This window comes from Pelophylax lessonae (genome assembly GCF_965119305.1).
Source record: "Pelophylax lessonae genome assembly, chromosome: 1".
NCBI lineage: Eukaryota > Metazoa > Chordata > Amphibia > Anura > Ranidae > Pelophylax > Pelophylax lessonae.
The window spans coordinates 77,048,988-77,066,421 of NC_138768.1; the positions used below are offsets into that span (position 1 = coordinate 77,048,988).

Below are 17,434 nucleotides of genomic sequence, written 5' to 3' on the forward strand. Positions count from 1 at the left end.
GAAGGGCACGAAGATGATCCTCCACAGCCGGGATGTCCTTTGGCGAGAACGACTCGGGCAACAAAGCAGGTTGCTACTCATAATTGGCCATGAATAGAGACATTCCGGAAGAGGAGTTGATGGCAGAGTTCCTGGCAAACTCCATCCAGGGTAGCAGATCAACCCAATTGTCCTGATGGTCAGATATAGCAGCAGAGAAATTGCTCCAGAGCTTGGTTTTAACGCTCAGGGGCACCATTGGACAGCGGATGGTAAGCCAAGGAGAAGCAGAGTCGAATACCCAACTGTGAGCAAAAGGCACACCAGATCCTGGAGACAAACTGGCTCCCATGGTCCAAGGCAATCTCCTTAGGCAACCCGTGTAAACGGAAGACCTCCCTGGCAAACACCGAGGCAAGCTCCTGAGCGGTAGGCATGCGCTTTAAACAGAACACAGTGGCACATTTTGGAGAACTGGTTGACAACCACAATAAAATCTATGGCCAGGTGAGACCAGGGATGCTCCCCATTGGGAATGGGATGCAGTAGGCCCAAGGGAAGGTGCTTAGGAGATTTGTTCTGGGCACAGACTGAACAAGCAGCCACATATGCAGCAACATCATTACGGAGAGATGGCCACCAGAACTGACAGGAAATAGCCCAAGACATCTGGTTCTTACCAGGATGACCGTCAGTCTTGGAATTGTGGTATGTGCGCAACAGTCTGATGCGTAACCCCTCAGGTACAAAACTTTTTGCCAGCAGGTCTCTCATTGGGAGCATCAGGTTGGGCAGCTAAGATCTGTTCCCCAAGAGGAGAGGTTAAGTTGGTGTGGATGGCAGCCAGGATATGATCTGAAGGTATGACCGGTGTCCGCACGGAGTCCTTCCTGGAAAATTAAGAATACTGGTGAGACAAGGCATCAGCCTTAACATTCTTGGTGCTGGGCAAATAGGAGACCACATAGTTAAAACAAGACAAGAATAAGGCCCATCTGGCCTGACAGGGTGTGAGCCTCTTGGCCTCTGAGAGATACGTCAGATTCTTATGATCAGTGAGAATGGGAACTAGAACCACAGAACCTTCGAGCAAGTGTCTCCACTCTTTGAGAGCCAGAATAATGGGCAAAAGCTCTCTGTCTCCAATCTCTTAATTGCATTCAGCTGGAGACAGCTTCTTGGAGTACAAGGAAGTAAGGGTCCATCAGGTGTCCGACGCTGAGACAGGAGGGCGCTTACTCCTGTCTAAGATGCATCCACTTCTAGGACAAAGGGCAAACCAGGATTGGGATGAGACAGAATGGGAGCCTAAGCGAAAGCAGAATTGAGGGTCTCGAAAGCTTGGATGGCAGCAGGTGTCCAATTGTGGGAATCGCTGCCCTTCTTGTGCAGATCTGAGATAGGTTTGGCCAAAGAGGAAAAGTTAATGATAAATTTACGATAGTAGTTGGCAAACCCAAGGAAATGGTGAATGCAACGGAGACCACTGGGGCAAGGCCATTGTAGAACAGCCAAAACCTTCAGTAGCAGGCTGTAAAAATAACTCTCAGCATTAATATTCAGTGGCTGGCTTTTAATGTCCCACATTGTTGGTCAGTGGCAGGCTGTAACAATTACCTCTAAACCCCACCCTCCCTACCCCCCTGAACATTGGTGGTCAGTGGTTAGCTGTAAAAATAACCACCCTTCCAGCACTGGTGATCAGTGGCTAGCCGTGAAAATGTCTCCCTCCCCAACATTGATGGTTAGTGGCTAGCTTTACAAATAACCTTCCTCCCCAGCATTGGTGGTATGGTAAGTGGCAGGCTGTAACAATTACCACAACCCCCCCCCCCCTCTTGAACATTGGTGGTCAGTGGCTAGCTGTAAAAATAACCTCCCTCCCCTGCACTGGTGGTCAGTGGCTAGCTGTGAAAATGTCCCCCTCCCAGCATTGATGGTTAGTGGCTAGCTTTACAAATAACCTTTCTCCCCAGTATTGGCGGTCAGTCGCAGGATGTTACAATTACCACCAAACCGCCCCCCCCCCCCCTCTTGAACGTTGGTGGTCAGTGGCTAGCTGTAAAAATAACCTCCCTCCCCAGCATTGGTGGTCAGTGGTAGGTCAGTAGTAGTAATAGTAGTAGTAGTAATGCTAACCCACTCAGCATTGGTGATTATTAAATTGCTGCATGGGGGTCCCCTCGCAATAGCTGGTTGTTAAGGAAGCTGGCTACTGCATTCCTAAAAACAGATGACTCATCAGCTGTCAGCCAGTTCCCCCACTGACAGCTGAATAGAAAAAAAACATGCCGGCAATTAAAATGTATAAAAAAAAATAAAAAAAACAGCCTGACCCCCCACCCCAATGCACCACCAGACTTGAAAAAGGAAAAATAAAAGCTCTGTAAGAACAGGAGAAGGAGAGCTCAAAAGGTAAGTATGAATACTAGTACCAACATCTCATATAATAATGGAAAAAAGAGACAAAGAAGTGCTGAAAATCAGCCATATCGTAGATGGCAACACTTTTCACCTATTTTGAATACTGATATCCCTCTATTCCTTTATTAAACCGTGGTTTTGTGTTTTTAAGAGTAACTGTTATATATACCCTCCTGAGGAAGCAGGCTTTGTCCTGTGAAACATGTAGAGGAATATCAGTACTTAAAATAGGTGAAAAGTGTTGCCATCTACGGTTTCTCCTATCAGCAACGCACACTATTGTGGTTTGTTAACCCCTTTTTGTTTGGAGATATGACATTTTAATGACATGTGTTTGCTGTATCTTGTTGTCTAGATGGACATATTATTACTTAATGTTCCTCTTTTTATATTAAATTGTTTGACATGTTAATAAAATAAATTACTTTTTATATATGTCTTTTTGATTCAATGTGTATACACTTGGCTTATTGTACCCTGAAAAGTCCCGCCCTAGCACACTGAAGATATGGCTGATTTTCAGCAATTCTTCTTCTCTTTTTTCCAAAAGCTCTGTAAGCTTAGATAAGGTGTGGGGCCTCTTGGTGATGTCACCTGCTGGCACTGCCCCCTTGTGATGTCACCAACCGGTGTATGCTGGGTCACAAAGGGGTGGTGCCACAAGGTGATGTCACTGGGTGGCTCCACCTATTACCTATTTAAGAACTGTCAAACGGTGGAGCAGGCCGATTGTGGGAGCGTTCGTCGCAGGCTAATCATTTTTTTTTCTCCTTTTTTAAAGTATGGTGGAGGCAGTGGGTGTCGTGATTGATGATTGATCATTGGGGACAGTTATTTTTTTTTTAATAAAGGAATTGTCAAAAACTTTTTTACTGTCTTTAATTACTTTTACACTTTTTTGGTGAATGGAAAGGGGTGCTATGTACCCCATACTTAGTCACATGGGGGAGGGGGTCTGTTAAAGGGGGCCTCCAGATTCTGATAAGCCCCTAGCCCGTAGACCCCCACAACAGCAACCCAGGGTTATAGGGAAGCGGTCCTTGTCCCCATGTGCTGTTCCCACCCCCCCGCGCAATGTTGAGGGCATGTGGCCTAGTATCGTTCAGGAGAGGGGGGGCGTTCGCTCGCTGCTCCTCCCCCCCCCCCCGACCTGCTGGGCTGCATGCTGAGAAGGGTATGGTATGGATTTTTTTTTATTACTTTGCTATGGGTTTCTCCTTAAAATCCATACCAGACCGGAAGTGCCTGGTAAGCACTGAAGGGGGGGCCCTACTTGTTTTTTATGAAATAATGTTTAATTGCTAGTATGCTGTTTTTACAGCCGCTGACCCGCTGACAGCTGATGAGTCATCCCATGTCAAGGATGTGGCGGCTGGCTTCCCGGCCCACTCCTTAGCAACCAGCTCAATGCGATAAATTATTGCATGAAAAAACACCACGTTTGTTATTTAACACAAAATTCTTAGTGAATTGCACTTTAAAAACTGATTTAACACAAGCGCTATTTTACCACATTTTATTTGCCATTAATTAACTCTTAGTGAATTGACCTCATGGTGCAATTTAGTGAGTGGGCCTACATGTGCTTTATAAAAAATTATAGTGTTACCACTGTGTCCCCAGCCTGCAGTAGCCTTGATGACTCATCTCTGTGTTCAGCAATCGCATCTCTTTAAAATAAATAAAAAGACAATCAGTCAAAATGAAACCTCTCAGGATAAAAGAAAAGGGCCTTTATTATTTAAACAAAAAAAAACCTGAAAATTTTGAAAAAAAAACAAAACAAAATATTTTTTACTTTCTGCTATAAAACATAAGCGATTGTTTGGTATCCCAAGCAATGGAAAATATATCTTGTAGTTGGTATTAGAGTTGCTACTGGCCCCGTCTACTTCCCTCAGTTTGGGAAGTATAGCAGATAAGTATGGTGTATATAGGGCACTGGCGCTATATAGGGACTACTCTATATAGGGACGTGAGCTATAAGGTTTGAGTTCAACATAACTGAACAAAACCCCAGTAGTGTTAAAAAAGTGACTAGTGCTGAAATATATATGTGTCCCCTTGTTTTGAATGCAAGTGCATGCTAACCAAATGTTCAAACAATAATCAATAGTAAAGCAAAACCAATGAATAAAAAATAAATAATAAATAATAAAATATATAACCAGTGCTTAGTGGTCAACCTTCCACCTAAGAGATGAATAAATGTGCTAGACAATATAATAATTGCCTCTAACAAATGTGAAGTGTTTAGATGCACACTCTTATACAGTACAGTGATACCAACAAAATAAATATTGTACAAAAAATATAAAAAACAGTATATAAAATTGTGCCAGAAAATATATAACACTGGACACTTCATAGTGTCCCATGCGTGATCTAGGAGGTACTGAGCGCTGTACAGCCATTTATGGGTTGCTTAAGGAACAGTTGAGATCTATATCGATGTTAAGTCCTTCTGGTTGGAGGGTATTCAGTAGGAAAATCCATTTAGTTTTGTTTTGTGATACCTTGATCCTTTTATTTGTTCCTCTCCAGTGGTCTTTGATTCTGTCAATCCCATAAAAGGTCATTACCCCTGGGTCTCTTGCGTGGGTTTCCCTAAAGTGTCTTGACACACTATGTTTGAGGAAACCTTTCTTGATGTTGTTGATAAGTTTCTGTATCCTCACGTGCAAGGGCCTTGTGGGTCTGCCTACGTATTATAATTTACATGGGCATCCCAAAACATAGGTTACGTGGGTGCTTTTACAGGAGGTGTTCCCTTTACCCGTTACTGTAGATCTGAAGGAGTTTTTCCTCAGTGGTTGCTTTCTGCTTCCTTTACAGGGTAGGCATGTTTGAGACCTATAGAAACCTTTTATTTCTGGGCATATGTTTATTACTCTTGGAGGGTCAACCACATTGTGGACCAATTTGTTCCTAAGGTTGGGCGCTTCCTATAGATGAATCTGGGGCCTTTTGGTAAAATCCTTTTCAGAGTTTGGTCTGATTTGAGTATACCCCAATGTTTTCTAATAACTTTTTCAAACTCTTTTTACTGTCTGCTGAAACCTGTGACAAACGCTAGTTCCATTCCATTGTCATTTTCTTTCTTCCTATTTGTTAGTAGAGGATCTGTTTCCATATTTCCTATCTTCCTTTTCAGGTTTTAAAGTTCCCTCTTGTCGTATCCCTTTTCAAGGAATCTTTCAATGAGGATGTTAGCCTGTTCGTCATAGTCTTTGGGATTGCTACAATTTCTTTTGATCCTTAGTAGCTGTCCCTTGGGAATATTTCCAATCCATTTCGGATGGTGATAGCTGTTTGTTGGAATATTTTCATTTCTATCGGTTTGTTTGAAAAATGTTTTTGTTCCTATTCTATTGTCTGCTTTATATAGATGGAGATACTGAAACGGGATAACCTGAAGAGGTCTGGAGCAGGGCTTAAGGTGCTAAAGCCTGACACCAGAAAGAGAAAAGAAGCAGGAAAAAAAAAAAGGGGGGGGGAAGGAGAAAAAAGAAGAAAAAGGCAAGAAGAAGGAGAAAACAACACAAAAGGAACAAAGAATTGGGAGAAAAAGAAAAACAGGAAAAAAAAAAAAAAGGAGGGAAGGCGCACCAAAGGAAGAGGGGAAGGAAAAGAAGAAAGGAAGGGAAGGGGACGGGGAGAGGAAAAAAGAAAAGAGAGAGATCCAAACAGTTGACTTCCCTGTGGTTCCACTCTCCTTGGAAGGTTATGCCATATCTATTGTGATTAATGTCATCCATGAATTCTTTAAGAGACTCAGTTGTTCCATTCCAGATGAGTATTATACCGTGTAGCGACGGTAGAATTTTAACTCATGCCTTGGATTGTGATAAATCTGTTCTTCCTCCCACTTTCTCATGAACATGTTGGCTACATTTGGGGCTTATTTGGCTCCCATTGCCATGCCCTTGGTTTGTACATAATAGCTCCCCTTGTACCAGAAATAATATATTATTTCAAACATATACATTTTATTTTTATTAATTTTTTTTGGGGGGGGGGGGGGAGATTATTATTGTTGCTTGTTATATAGAACCACAGAGAAAGTTGTAGGTAGTTCAGGGATTCGAACACCCAAATCCAGTGTTGCAAGGCAGAATTTCTAACCACAACGTACAAGGTACAAGGGGAACTATTATGTACAAACTAAGGGCGTGGTAATGGGAGCCAAATACGCCCCAAGCAAAGCCAACATGTTCATGAGTAAGTGGGAGGAAGAACAGATTTACCACAATCCTAGACATGAGTTAAAATTCTACCGTCGCTATATAGACAATATAATACTCATCTGGAATGGAACAATGGAGTCTTTTGAAGAATTCATGGGTGATATTAATCACAATAGATATGGCATAACCTTCACAGGAGAGTGGAACCACAGGGTAGTCAACTATTTGGATCTCCATCTATATAAAGCAGACAATAAAATAGGAACAAAAACATTTTTCACACAAACCAATAGTAATGGAAATATTCCAACAAACAGCTGTCACCATCCGAAATGGATTGGAAATATTCCCAAGGGACAGCTACTAAGGATTAAAAGAAATTGTAGCAATCCCAGAGACTATGACGAATAGGCTAACATCCTCATTGAAAGATTCCTTGTAAAGGGATACGACAAGAGGGAACTTGAAAACCTGAAAAGAAAGATAGGAAATATGGAAAGAGATCCTCTACTAACAAATAGGAAGAAAGAAAGTGACAATGGAATGGAACTAGCGTTTGTCACAGGTGTCAGCAGACAGTACAAAGAGTTTGAAAAGGTTATTAGAAAACATTGGGGTATACTCAAATCAGACCAAACTCTGAAAAAGATTTTACCAAAAGGCCCCAGATTCATCTATAGGAAAGCGCCCAACCTTAGGAACAAATTGGTCCACAATGTGGTTGACCCCCCAAGAGTAATCAACATATGCCCAGAAATAAAAGGTTTCTATAGGTCTCAAACATACCTAGCCTGTAAAAGAAGCAGAAAGCAACCACGGAGGAAAAACTCCTTCAGATCTACAGTAACGGGTAAAGAATTTAAAATCAGGAAACTCCTCCCCTGTAAAAGCACCCACATAACCTATGTTTTGGAATGCCCATGTAAATTACAATATGTGGGCAGAACCACAAGGCCCTTGCACGAGAGGATACAGGAACATATCAACAACATCAAGAAAGGTTTCCTCAAACATAGTGTGTCAAGACACTTTAGGGAAACCCACGCAAGAGACCCAGGGGTAATGACCTTTTATGGGATTGACAGAATCAAAGACCACTGGAGAGGAACAAAAAAAGGATTAAGGTATCACAAAACAAAACTAAATGGATTTTCTACTGAATAACCTCCAATCAGAAGGACTTAACATCAATATAGATCTCAACTGCTTCTTAAGCAACCCATAAATGGCTGTACAGCACTCAGTACCTCCTAGATCACGCATGGGACACTATGAAGTATCCTTCTGATAGCAAGAGATATTGACCCATAGCAATATGGACCATGAACCCAAACCCAGTTGTAATGCCTTCCTCTGAATATTTATCTATTTTAGACACAGCAGTTTATATACACAGTTTGGTGTGTTTTCATTTTCATTTTATACCATATAAATATAATACGCCCAGTTGTAATGCCCTCCTATTAGTATTTCTATTACTTCTAGTTAGACACAGTAGGTTATACACATAATTTTGTGTGTTTTAATTTTACAACATAGGCTTATTAAAGGGATTAAGGACTATATGCATAGGGAACATCCACCTTAAAACAATCCCCCTTCCACTTTAAATGCTAGGACAAACACACCTTTATAAGCCACCTGGCCAGAATATATGAGTTGTCCCTCCAGACTAGTAATATACAGGGATACACCCTCCAGATCCACTAGTCCCTTTCATAGTAATTTTATAGTAATTTTATATATGACTTCATCATGTACCTTCATATTTACCTAATAGGGAATACACATGTGAGCTTTCATCATTAACATGTATCATCAGGTAGGCGCGTGTGTCCCTAACATCTATATTCTATATTTTACACTTTTTTATATCAGATTTAATATTATATATTTTTATATATCCATTTTTTATGTATAAACTTTAATATTATTCACTAGTTATTATTTATGCAACTTCTATATTTTATGGGCTAGCATATTGACGTGATTTTATGTATTTAATAAAGGTATTTTAAATGTGATACACTACATGCTAGTGACGTCTGCAGACCCTGTTCATATTTCTAGAGTAATACGGGACACCAGAAATTATTTCTCCTGAGCATCCAATATGGCCGCGGGTCATGAGATCGGAGACCCTAGCAACATACAGGAGGTTTTGTTTATGGCAACGTATTTAATGTATGAGATTTAAAATCTAACATGGCTGCCAGTCATGTGATAAAGGGGTTGCCTCGTTACGAGCAGGGTATAAATAACCAGAAAGAGAGACAGAATGGTGCCGCTGCTGATGACATCAGACTGACGAAACGGGTAGGGTGGGAACTGTGCGTCATTTCGTCACTTCCGGTAGTGTGGTTTTAGCCCGTGAAACACACCCGGGACCTGGAAATCCGGCACGAACGCTGTTTCTTGCTTGCTGTATGCTGCTTAAACTGTGAGTGGATATATTTTTTACAATAAAAGTTTATTCAGAGGTACACTATAGGATGTCAATTGTCTTTTCATACGGTATAACATTCGGTTGAGATCTACGGGGACCCAGTCACCAGGCTACTGTCTAGAGGAACAGTACCCCCATAGGGGATAGGAGGTGTACATTATCCATTACAACATCCAGAGGAAAGCACACGGGGACCCAGGAACCTACCTGCTGTTAAAGACTCAATACCCCTTCATGGGGAAGTAGTTGTGGTGAGTGCAACATCATAGGGAGAGCAGAGCATCGTTATTGAGCACGGCAAGAATTGAGGAAGCACTGAGCACCTTATACAATTTGGCATAGGATTATAAACACTGAATACCACTGTTTGGCACATATATACCATTGGACTATATATATATTTCTTCAGTGGGGACTTTTTTGCACTTGGCACTTTACCATATATATATTTTCTGGCACAATTTTATATACTGTTTTTTATATTTTTTGCACAATATTAATTTTGTTGGTATCACTGTACTGTATAAGAGTGTGCACCTAAACACTTCACATTTGTTAGAGGCAATTATTATATTGTCCAGCACATTTATTCATCTCTTAGGTGGAAGGTTGACCACTAAGCACTGATTATATATTTTATTATTTATTATTTATTTTTTATTCATTGGTTTTGCTTTACTATTGATTATTGTTTGAACATATGGTTAGCATGCACATGCATTCAAAACATGGGGACACATATATATTTTAGCACTAGTCACTTTTTTAACACTACTGGAGTTTTGTTCAGTTGTGTTAAACTCAATCCTTATAGCTCACGTCCCTATATAGAGTAGCGCCAGTGCCCTATATACACATCATACTTATATAAAACATAATACATTTGAAAACAAAAGTCAAATTTCTTAATGAATTTAGGCCAAAATGTATTCTGCTACATGTCTTTGGTAACAAAAAAAAAAAATCCCAATACGTGTATATTATTTGGTTTGCGTGAAACTATGGTGTATATACTGGAATTTGCATTTATTTCTTTTTATACTAGCAAAGGCAGTGACCAGCGACTTATAGTGGGACTGGGATAGTGTGGTGGACAATCTAACATTAACTGACGCTGGCTGGGGGGTACACTAACTGATACACTGACACCAATATTACACTAAAACAGTGATAAGTGCTAATACTATACACTGTCACTGTACTAATGACACTAGGGGTGATCAAGGGGTTAATTGTGTGCCTAACAATGTATAATGTGTTTAATATGTGTTGCTTTTATTAAGCAATCTTGTTGGTTTTTTTTTTCCTGCTTTGCAGGGAATAAAAAAAAACAGCAAGATCGCCTGTCAGTGTATAGAGCTCTGTGTTGTTTACCCGCTGTAACAAATCTCTGTAACAAAGCACAGCAAAGCCAGGGAGGCGGGGGCTTGCACGTGTGCCTTACCTGGAAGCGCTGATAACGTACTAGATATGTGATCCAGCGCACAGAGGACGCCCTGCGGCAGTAGATGTAGGTGGGGCAGTTGCTGAGCAGTTAAAGCATCAAAAAGAAGCATTACAGAAGCTTAAAAAAAACACATCAAAAAAACCATGTTGATGTGGTAGTCGAAGCAAGTGTAAATGGGCCTTTAGGCTCCATTCACACCTGGGCGTTTTTGAGCGTTTTCTCAGCTCCAAAAACGCTAAAAAGAAACGTTCCAAAACGCCCCCAAAAAGTAAAACCCCATTAATTTAAATGGCCCCTGTTCACATCTGAGCATTTTGCAAAACGCCTGTAGCTGAAAAAAGTACATGAGCTTCTTTTTGGGCTGATTACCAGCGTTTTTGATAGATGTCAATGCCTGCCTCCAAAAACACCTGAAAAAAACGCCTGAAAATTGCGGTAAAATTGTGGTAAAAAACACGCGAAAACGCTACGCTCAAGTGTGAATGCAGCCTTAGGGACTTGTCCAGAATTGGAATCTCCTGTTAAGTTAGATTGTATTATCAGTATTTGTAGAGTAACTCATGATACTTTTTTTTTCTTTTGTGAACACAGTGATGCCTGATCCCCCCAGTCTATTCATCTATTATAATAACCAAACAGAGGAATATATTTTTAATATTACGACACCTTATACAGGAAGAGAACACTTAAAGGATAAATTGATTCATGAAGTTGTCATCCATAAAGAAGGTACCGACTGGCCAGTAAGTAGAACTTTTTGCATTTTAAACTTAAAGTACTAAATCATGGACTTTTATTAAAAATGTGTTGCTGGTGTAAATGTTCTGCTGTATCCATTGTCCAATAAATAAGGACCCCCTTGTCCCATTGTGAAAAAAAACACCAATCCCTCTCCCACAGTTGTCTCTATCTACTATCATATATGTATAGAATCAAATTATATCTACAGGAGAATATTTAATGCCAGAATTCAATATTAGGTGGATCTTCAGCTTCCAGGACTGGTAAAAAATAGGCAACAGCCGTAATAGGCAACTGTGGGGTCACTATGGCAAAACATAAGTGGTTAATGGAAAATTCTTATTAGAAACAGATTTTATGGCATGTGTCGATGGCCCTCCAGCTGTTCAGGAACTACAATTCCCAACATGCCTAGTTATGTCTGTGAATGTCAGAGATTTACAATGCCTCATGGGAATTGTAGTTCCTGAACAGTTGGAGGGCCATAGTTTTGACATCCCTGGGCTAAGTGCTTGTGTCAAAAGCATCAGTTTGACATTTAGAATGAGATTCTTCTGAGGTCATTCACAACTTATTTTTCAGGTGGACTTATCCTATAGCCTCTCGTTTCTGGTCCAAGGTCTATAATCTATAAAAGGTATATAATCTAATGTGAAGGAGTTCAATCCTTCACATTACACTTGCACAAAACCCTTGGGGAGCTCTCTCACACAAGCCCATTTCATGTCTAAATAAACTTCAAGGGACGCTGGTGGCAAATGTCTTCCTGGTGGCCCCTGCATACCCTGGCTAAAGCCTGGAATCCACCATCCAAACCCTTTGCTGAAGTCAAACAACGCCTCCTGTGTACCATGAAAAATGTATCTCCATTCTCAATGATACCAACACTAATTAACTTAAAATTTGGGACGACCCATGACTTGACTATATGGAACACCTTACTTTTGAGCACTTCCTCCTCTTCCTCTAATCACAGGCGGTAACCAAATACTTTGTCACCAACATTGGACCACACAGATTTACTTATTCTTCAGCCCCACCTTGACCTTTCCGTCCCCCCCCACCTCCCTGTTTTTTTTTTTCTCACATTCTTCTTCTATCCCTTTTCCTTCTCTTTCTTCTCTCTTTTCTTTTACCTCTCTTTCTTTCCTTTTCTACATCCCTTTACAATACTTTTGGCTCGCATGGCTTCATTTCGTAACTAGATTTCAATTACCTTCCTTCTGTCCGGGTAAACCACTTGCAGACTAACAGAAGAAAAATTCCCTTTAGGGCTTTTCTTTCTTATACCTTCACATTTTACTTTGCGTTACTCATACTTTTATACACCTACTCCATGATTTTGTTTTGTCAATGTACTATTTACTGGTATTACCTATACTACTTTGACTTGTCCCACTTTGTTATGTCCCATGAGTATTATACTAGTTCTGTACCTCATATTTTACAGTTACTTCCTTTTTGTTCTTCTTGTTCGAAAATGTTAAAAAAAATGTTTTGTAAAACAGAATTTATTAACAGGTGCAGTTGACCTTGGCTTTTCTCCTGTTTCAAGTGGGTTTTACATTCCAAATATGTATGGCTATGTAAAAGCCTGTTGACACATGCTGCACAATATAACTATAGGTGCAATTCACAAAAAAAAAAATCAAGCACAAGAAGCTTTAGTTTAAAAAAGTGACAATTATTTTTAGCCCAATGACGTTTGAAAAACACAGTCACATGGCTAAAAACAAAGATTCTTATTCTTGTGTAGAGCTTTGTGAATTCAGTCCTTATATGTGACTTCAAGAACTGAATTCAGACTTTGCACTCATCTTTGTTACTAACAGACTTCATATTCACCAAGGTGCAGGGCTGGCCCAAGACATTGTACCTGCCTGGGTCCAAAAATAAAATGCTGCCCCCACCCCCCCTGCCAAAACAAAAAAATCACAACCACCAAAAGTCCCCCACATCCATTATTTGATATCATGAATCATGATAATTAAAACGAACATTGAATGTATCAGGAATTCATATTTACATGCAACAGCACCTTGTCTATATGCAAAATTATTTGACATACCACAGTGTTACCACTCCCCCATCTTGGCGCACTAGGGTATCCATGGGTGCATGTTTGTGTCAGCACAGTGGGCCCCCGCCACCCCTTAAGGCTCATGTACAGTGAACACGTTACACCCATGGATGATATGCCACTGGGATAGGGCTGTATAGGGGCAGGTTAGGGCAGTATATGGACAGTCTATTGTAGCATATAGACAGGCTAGGGCAATATAGGATCGGGCTAGGGTAGTATGGGGGCAGACTAGGGTAGTATAGGGGCAGACTAGGGTAGTATAGGGGAAGACTAAGGTAATATAGGGGCAGACTAGAGTAGTATAGGGGTGAACTAGGGTAGTATAATGGCAAGCTAGGGCTGTATAGTGATTTATGAGCATGACAGGTTATGGAACATTTGGCCATCCAGCAGATCAGCAGTCGTTACTAGAAAAAAGGATGTACACCCTTTGTTTCCTGTCACACAGAACTATTACCTCTTGGTAACTTCCCTTGGACAATGTGTCCAATCACAGCTGATCACATGTAAACGTATGTCGGTTATCAGCATTTCCTTTCCTCAGCGCTGTCACTGTCTGAGGAAATAAAAGCCAATAAGCTGCTCTTCTTCTGACAGGGGAAATTTACAATGATAATCAGCCCCAGATTAAGATCGTGTGGGGGGTCAAATCGAGATCACAATCTATTAATGATTAATCGTGCAGCTCTACCACTGGGACACAATCAAGATGGAAATCAATGTAGTAGAGATAGTACTCTCCTAGACAGGTTTCTAGGAAAGCTAGGTAAATTTAGTTCTTGTTTGGCTCCATTGTAACCAGTGGAGCAGTTTGTGATTGCTTTGGGCTGTTCTGTGCTTTGCAGGTTGCATGTTTGATTGCTTCCCCCTGTTTGCTGGAGGATTCCAGAATATAGTAGGTGGGTAGAGGGAGATCAGCAACCTAAATATTTATGTATCTTCAGCCAATCCCTGGGGGAAGGGTGCCTAAAAGGTAGCTAGGGAGTGAATAAATAGTTCGGAACCTGGGGCATACCTGTTCTAGTTCCCAGCCTGACAGGCTCTTCTAAGTAGCCCAGCTTAAAATTCCAGCTGTGCTCATCGAGGTCCCAGCTGTAGTAAAGCTTGGGAGCCCGTCCTGCTAAAATCTCTGAAGCTAAACAAGAGATTTCACTGGGGATCCAGTCTGGGAGATTCACTGAGGAATTGTCTGTTAGATGTTGGAGTGAGGCATCTAAGGGACATTGAGAGTACATGCCTAAGTGGAGGATCGTAGTAACTGTTGCTTCTGATATGCCTAGCTATCAATACAAGTGCTTGCCTAGGTCATTGCTAAAAGTGTCCTGATGCTGTTCATTTTCACATTCTTTGCTGGAGGGACTGTCCTGAAAATTCGTTTTTACAGTGAAGAGCATCCTCAGTTTATTTCTCAGCATTCATGGATAGAGTTGAGCAAACACCTGGATGTCCGGGTTCGGCGGGTCCGGCCGAACTTGAAAAAAAAGTCTGGGTTCGTGACCTGGACTTAACCCGAACTTGACCCCGATCCTGAATTCCATTGAAGTCAATGGTGACCCGAACTTTTGAGCACTAAAATGGCTCTAAAAAAAAAAATAGGGCTGAAAATGGCAGCAAAATCTTGTTAAGAGCATGGCAAGTGCTCTGCAAACAAATGTGGATAGGGAAATAAACTTAAAATAACATAAAAAACATAAAAATAAAAAATAATCATCTTGATCTAGGAGGACTAGGCCCATATGGAGTAGGAGGTTGAGGTGGCGGTGGATGTGGCGGTGTAGGTGGAAGCGGCGATGGAGGAGGACAAGGTAGCCAACACTGGTTTTTGTTTTTAATTTTATTTCTTTTTAAATTAGGGTACACCCCAAAAGAGTGAGAAAGATCAAAAATACAGCAATGGCTGGGTAAGGCCGGTATACATGTCTATTCTGCACAAGGTACAGACAAGTCCTGTGGGATCCATGTGTGGTTCATTTTAATGAACGTGAGCTTGTCCACATTGGCTCTGGACAGGCGGCTGCGCTTGTCTGTGATAACGCCCCCAGCCGTGCTAAATACACGTTCAGATAATACACTGGCTGCAGGGCAGGCCAGCACTTCCAAGGTGTAAAGGGCAAGCTCAGGCCATGTGCCCAATTTGGAGACCCAGAAGTTGAAGGGGGCAGACCCGTCATTCAGTACTTGTATAGTACGTAAGGAATGGTAAGGAACTGTATATGGTATATGGTAAGGAACGGTGATGGCGGTGGGGGGGGGGGTTTCCCCCTCCTGGGTTGAGTCTGGCCTTGGAAAAGGTATGTGTCCCTGGACTCTCCCAAAGCTGTCTAAGTTCTGAGGCCTTCTGGTAGGGACGGGGCTGCACTGGTCTTGCCAGGGACCAGGATTCTGAAAAGCCTGTGGTGTATGTGCCCCTGGAGTGGCAGTCCAGGGGTGCCATAATTCATGGTGGATGGCAACACTATGAGTATGGCACTAAGGACACTGCACTTCCTACACAAGTTTTTCAGACCTGCCTCTAGGGCCAGGCCTTTTGGTCAGGAGTCAGGACCAGAGGAATTTTTTATTCCTGGCCGAAGGGCCTGCCATAGTATTGCAACGTGGCACTAACCTTGAACTTCTCCACTGTCCCTTTCCCCACTTCTATGTGTTTTGTGTCTCACATTTTGTGTTTTTTATTGTGGCGGTACACTTTATTTTGCACAGCGTGATTAGTAGGGTGTAGGTCCTTGGGCCTGTCCCTGAAAGTCTTGGGAGGGGGTGGATATGGCCTTCTGGCTTGATTCGCCCTCTCTCATGGGGTCTCTCTTCGGGAGAGCCCCACCTAATACTTGGGGTGGTCTGTTTCAGCAGACCTTCTAAAGAACGGGGCTGCCTGGTTTCGGCCAGGTTAGCCAGTGTAAGTACCCCAGTCCCTGTCAGGAGCCTTGCGCCCCAGGGGATCAGGGTCAGGGACCATGTGTACACCCTGTGCACTTTTTGTGTTTCACTTTTTTGATGTGCACTTCTTTATGCACCCACCGGGTGATAGTCTGAGCGTGTTAACACACCACAGGCTTAAAAAAAAACAGCTGGTGGTCCTGGTTGTTGTGGCGTGCTGACAAAGCTTTTCCACATTTCATACATGCTAACCCTGCCTTCTGAGGTGCTGGCGGTGCCCTGGCTGCGTTGGCGACCTCCTCCTCATCCTCTGCCTTCGCCTTGTGCTTCCACTGTGCCCCCGCTGTCAGGTGGGAATGCCACCAGCATTGCTTCTCGACCTTTTGCCTAAGATCAAGTGTGGTATCTGTTGTTATCAGTTATCCAGTGGGGGCACTGTGCTGTCATCCGGCCTGACCAAGGTTGGGTGGCGGCTATGCAAAACTGCTGGAGTGATGGGGGCTTGGAAGGTTAGATGTGTGGCCCTCAGGTTCCTTCCTCCTCTGCCCTGGGGGGGTCTCTCTTCGGGAGAGCCCCCCTGACCTAGTATTCGAGGTGGCTTCAGCTACCATGAAGAACGGGGTCTGCCAGGCCTTCTGGCTAGGCAGACCATGGAAAGCCTATGTCCCCGTCAGGAGTCTTGCCACCCAATAATCAGCACAAGTTAGAATGTGGGCAACTCGGCGGTCGTTGCGGAGACACTGCAGCATGTAATCGCTCATGTGTGCCAGGCTGCCCAGAGGCAACGAAAGGCTGTCCTCTTTGGGACGTGTATCATCCGTGTCCTCTGTATCACCCCAGCCACGCACCAGTGATGGCCACGAGCTGGCCTGGGTGCCACCCTGCTGTGAACATGGTTCCTCCTCCTCCTACATCTCCTCCACCTCATCCTCCACCTTGTCATCCTCCAGAACTGTGCCCTTACTGGACAATTGTGTACCTGGCGTTTGTGGGTGCAGGAACCCACCCTCGGAGCCACTTGTGAATGACTGCCCTGAAAGCCTTGGAAATGATCACTGCTCCGGATGCGGAGGCGGTAGAGGATGAGGAAGCGGAGTAGGAGGAGCTAGCAACAGGAGGCAAACTGAAGCGCCCTGCAATCCTCGGTGGTGGAAGGAGATGCGCCAAACAAATTTAAAGGGTGTATCTCACAGTAACATAATCAGCAAACGCTGCAAAATTATTAATTTTCCCCTAAATGGGTGTTTATTGAA

General features: G+C 42.5%; 1 protein-coding gene across 1 annotated transcript in view; it reads left to right on the forward strand.

Moving 5' to 3' along the window:
* The window catches only part of IL7R (interleukin 7 receptor), a 79,757-nt gene that overhangs the window by 34,387 nt on the left and 27,936 nt on the right, over positions 1–17,434 (forward strand). The window contains exon 4 of the mRNA XM_082242975.1: positions 11,075–11,226. Coding sequence (XP_082099101.1) covers positions 11,075–11,226 — 152 coding nt within the window. The remainder of the gene's footprint in view (positions 1–11,074; positions 11,227–17,434) is intronic.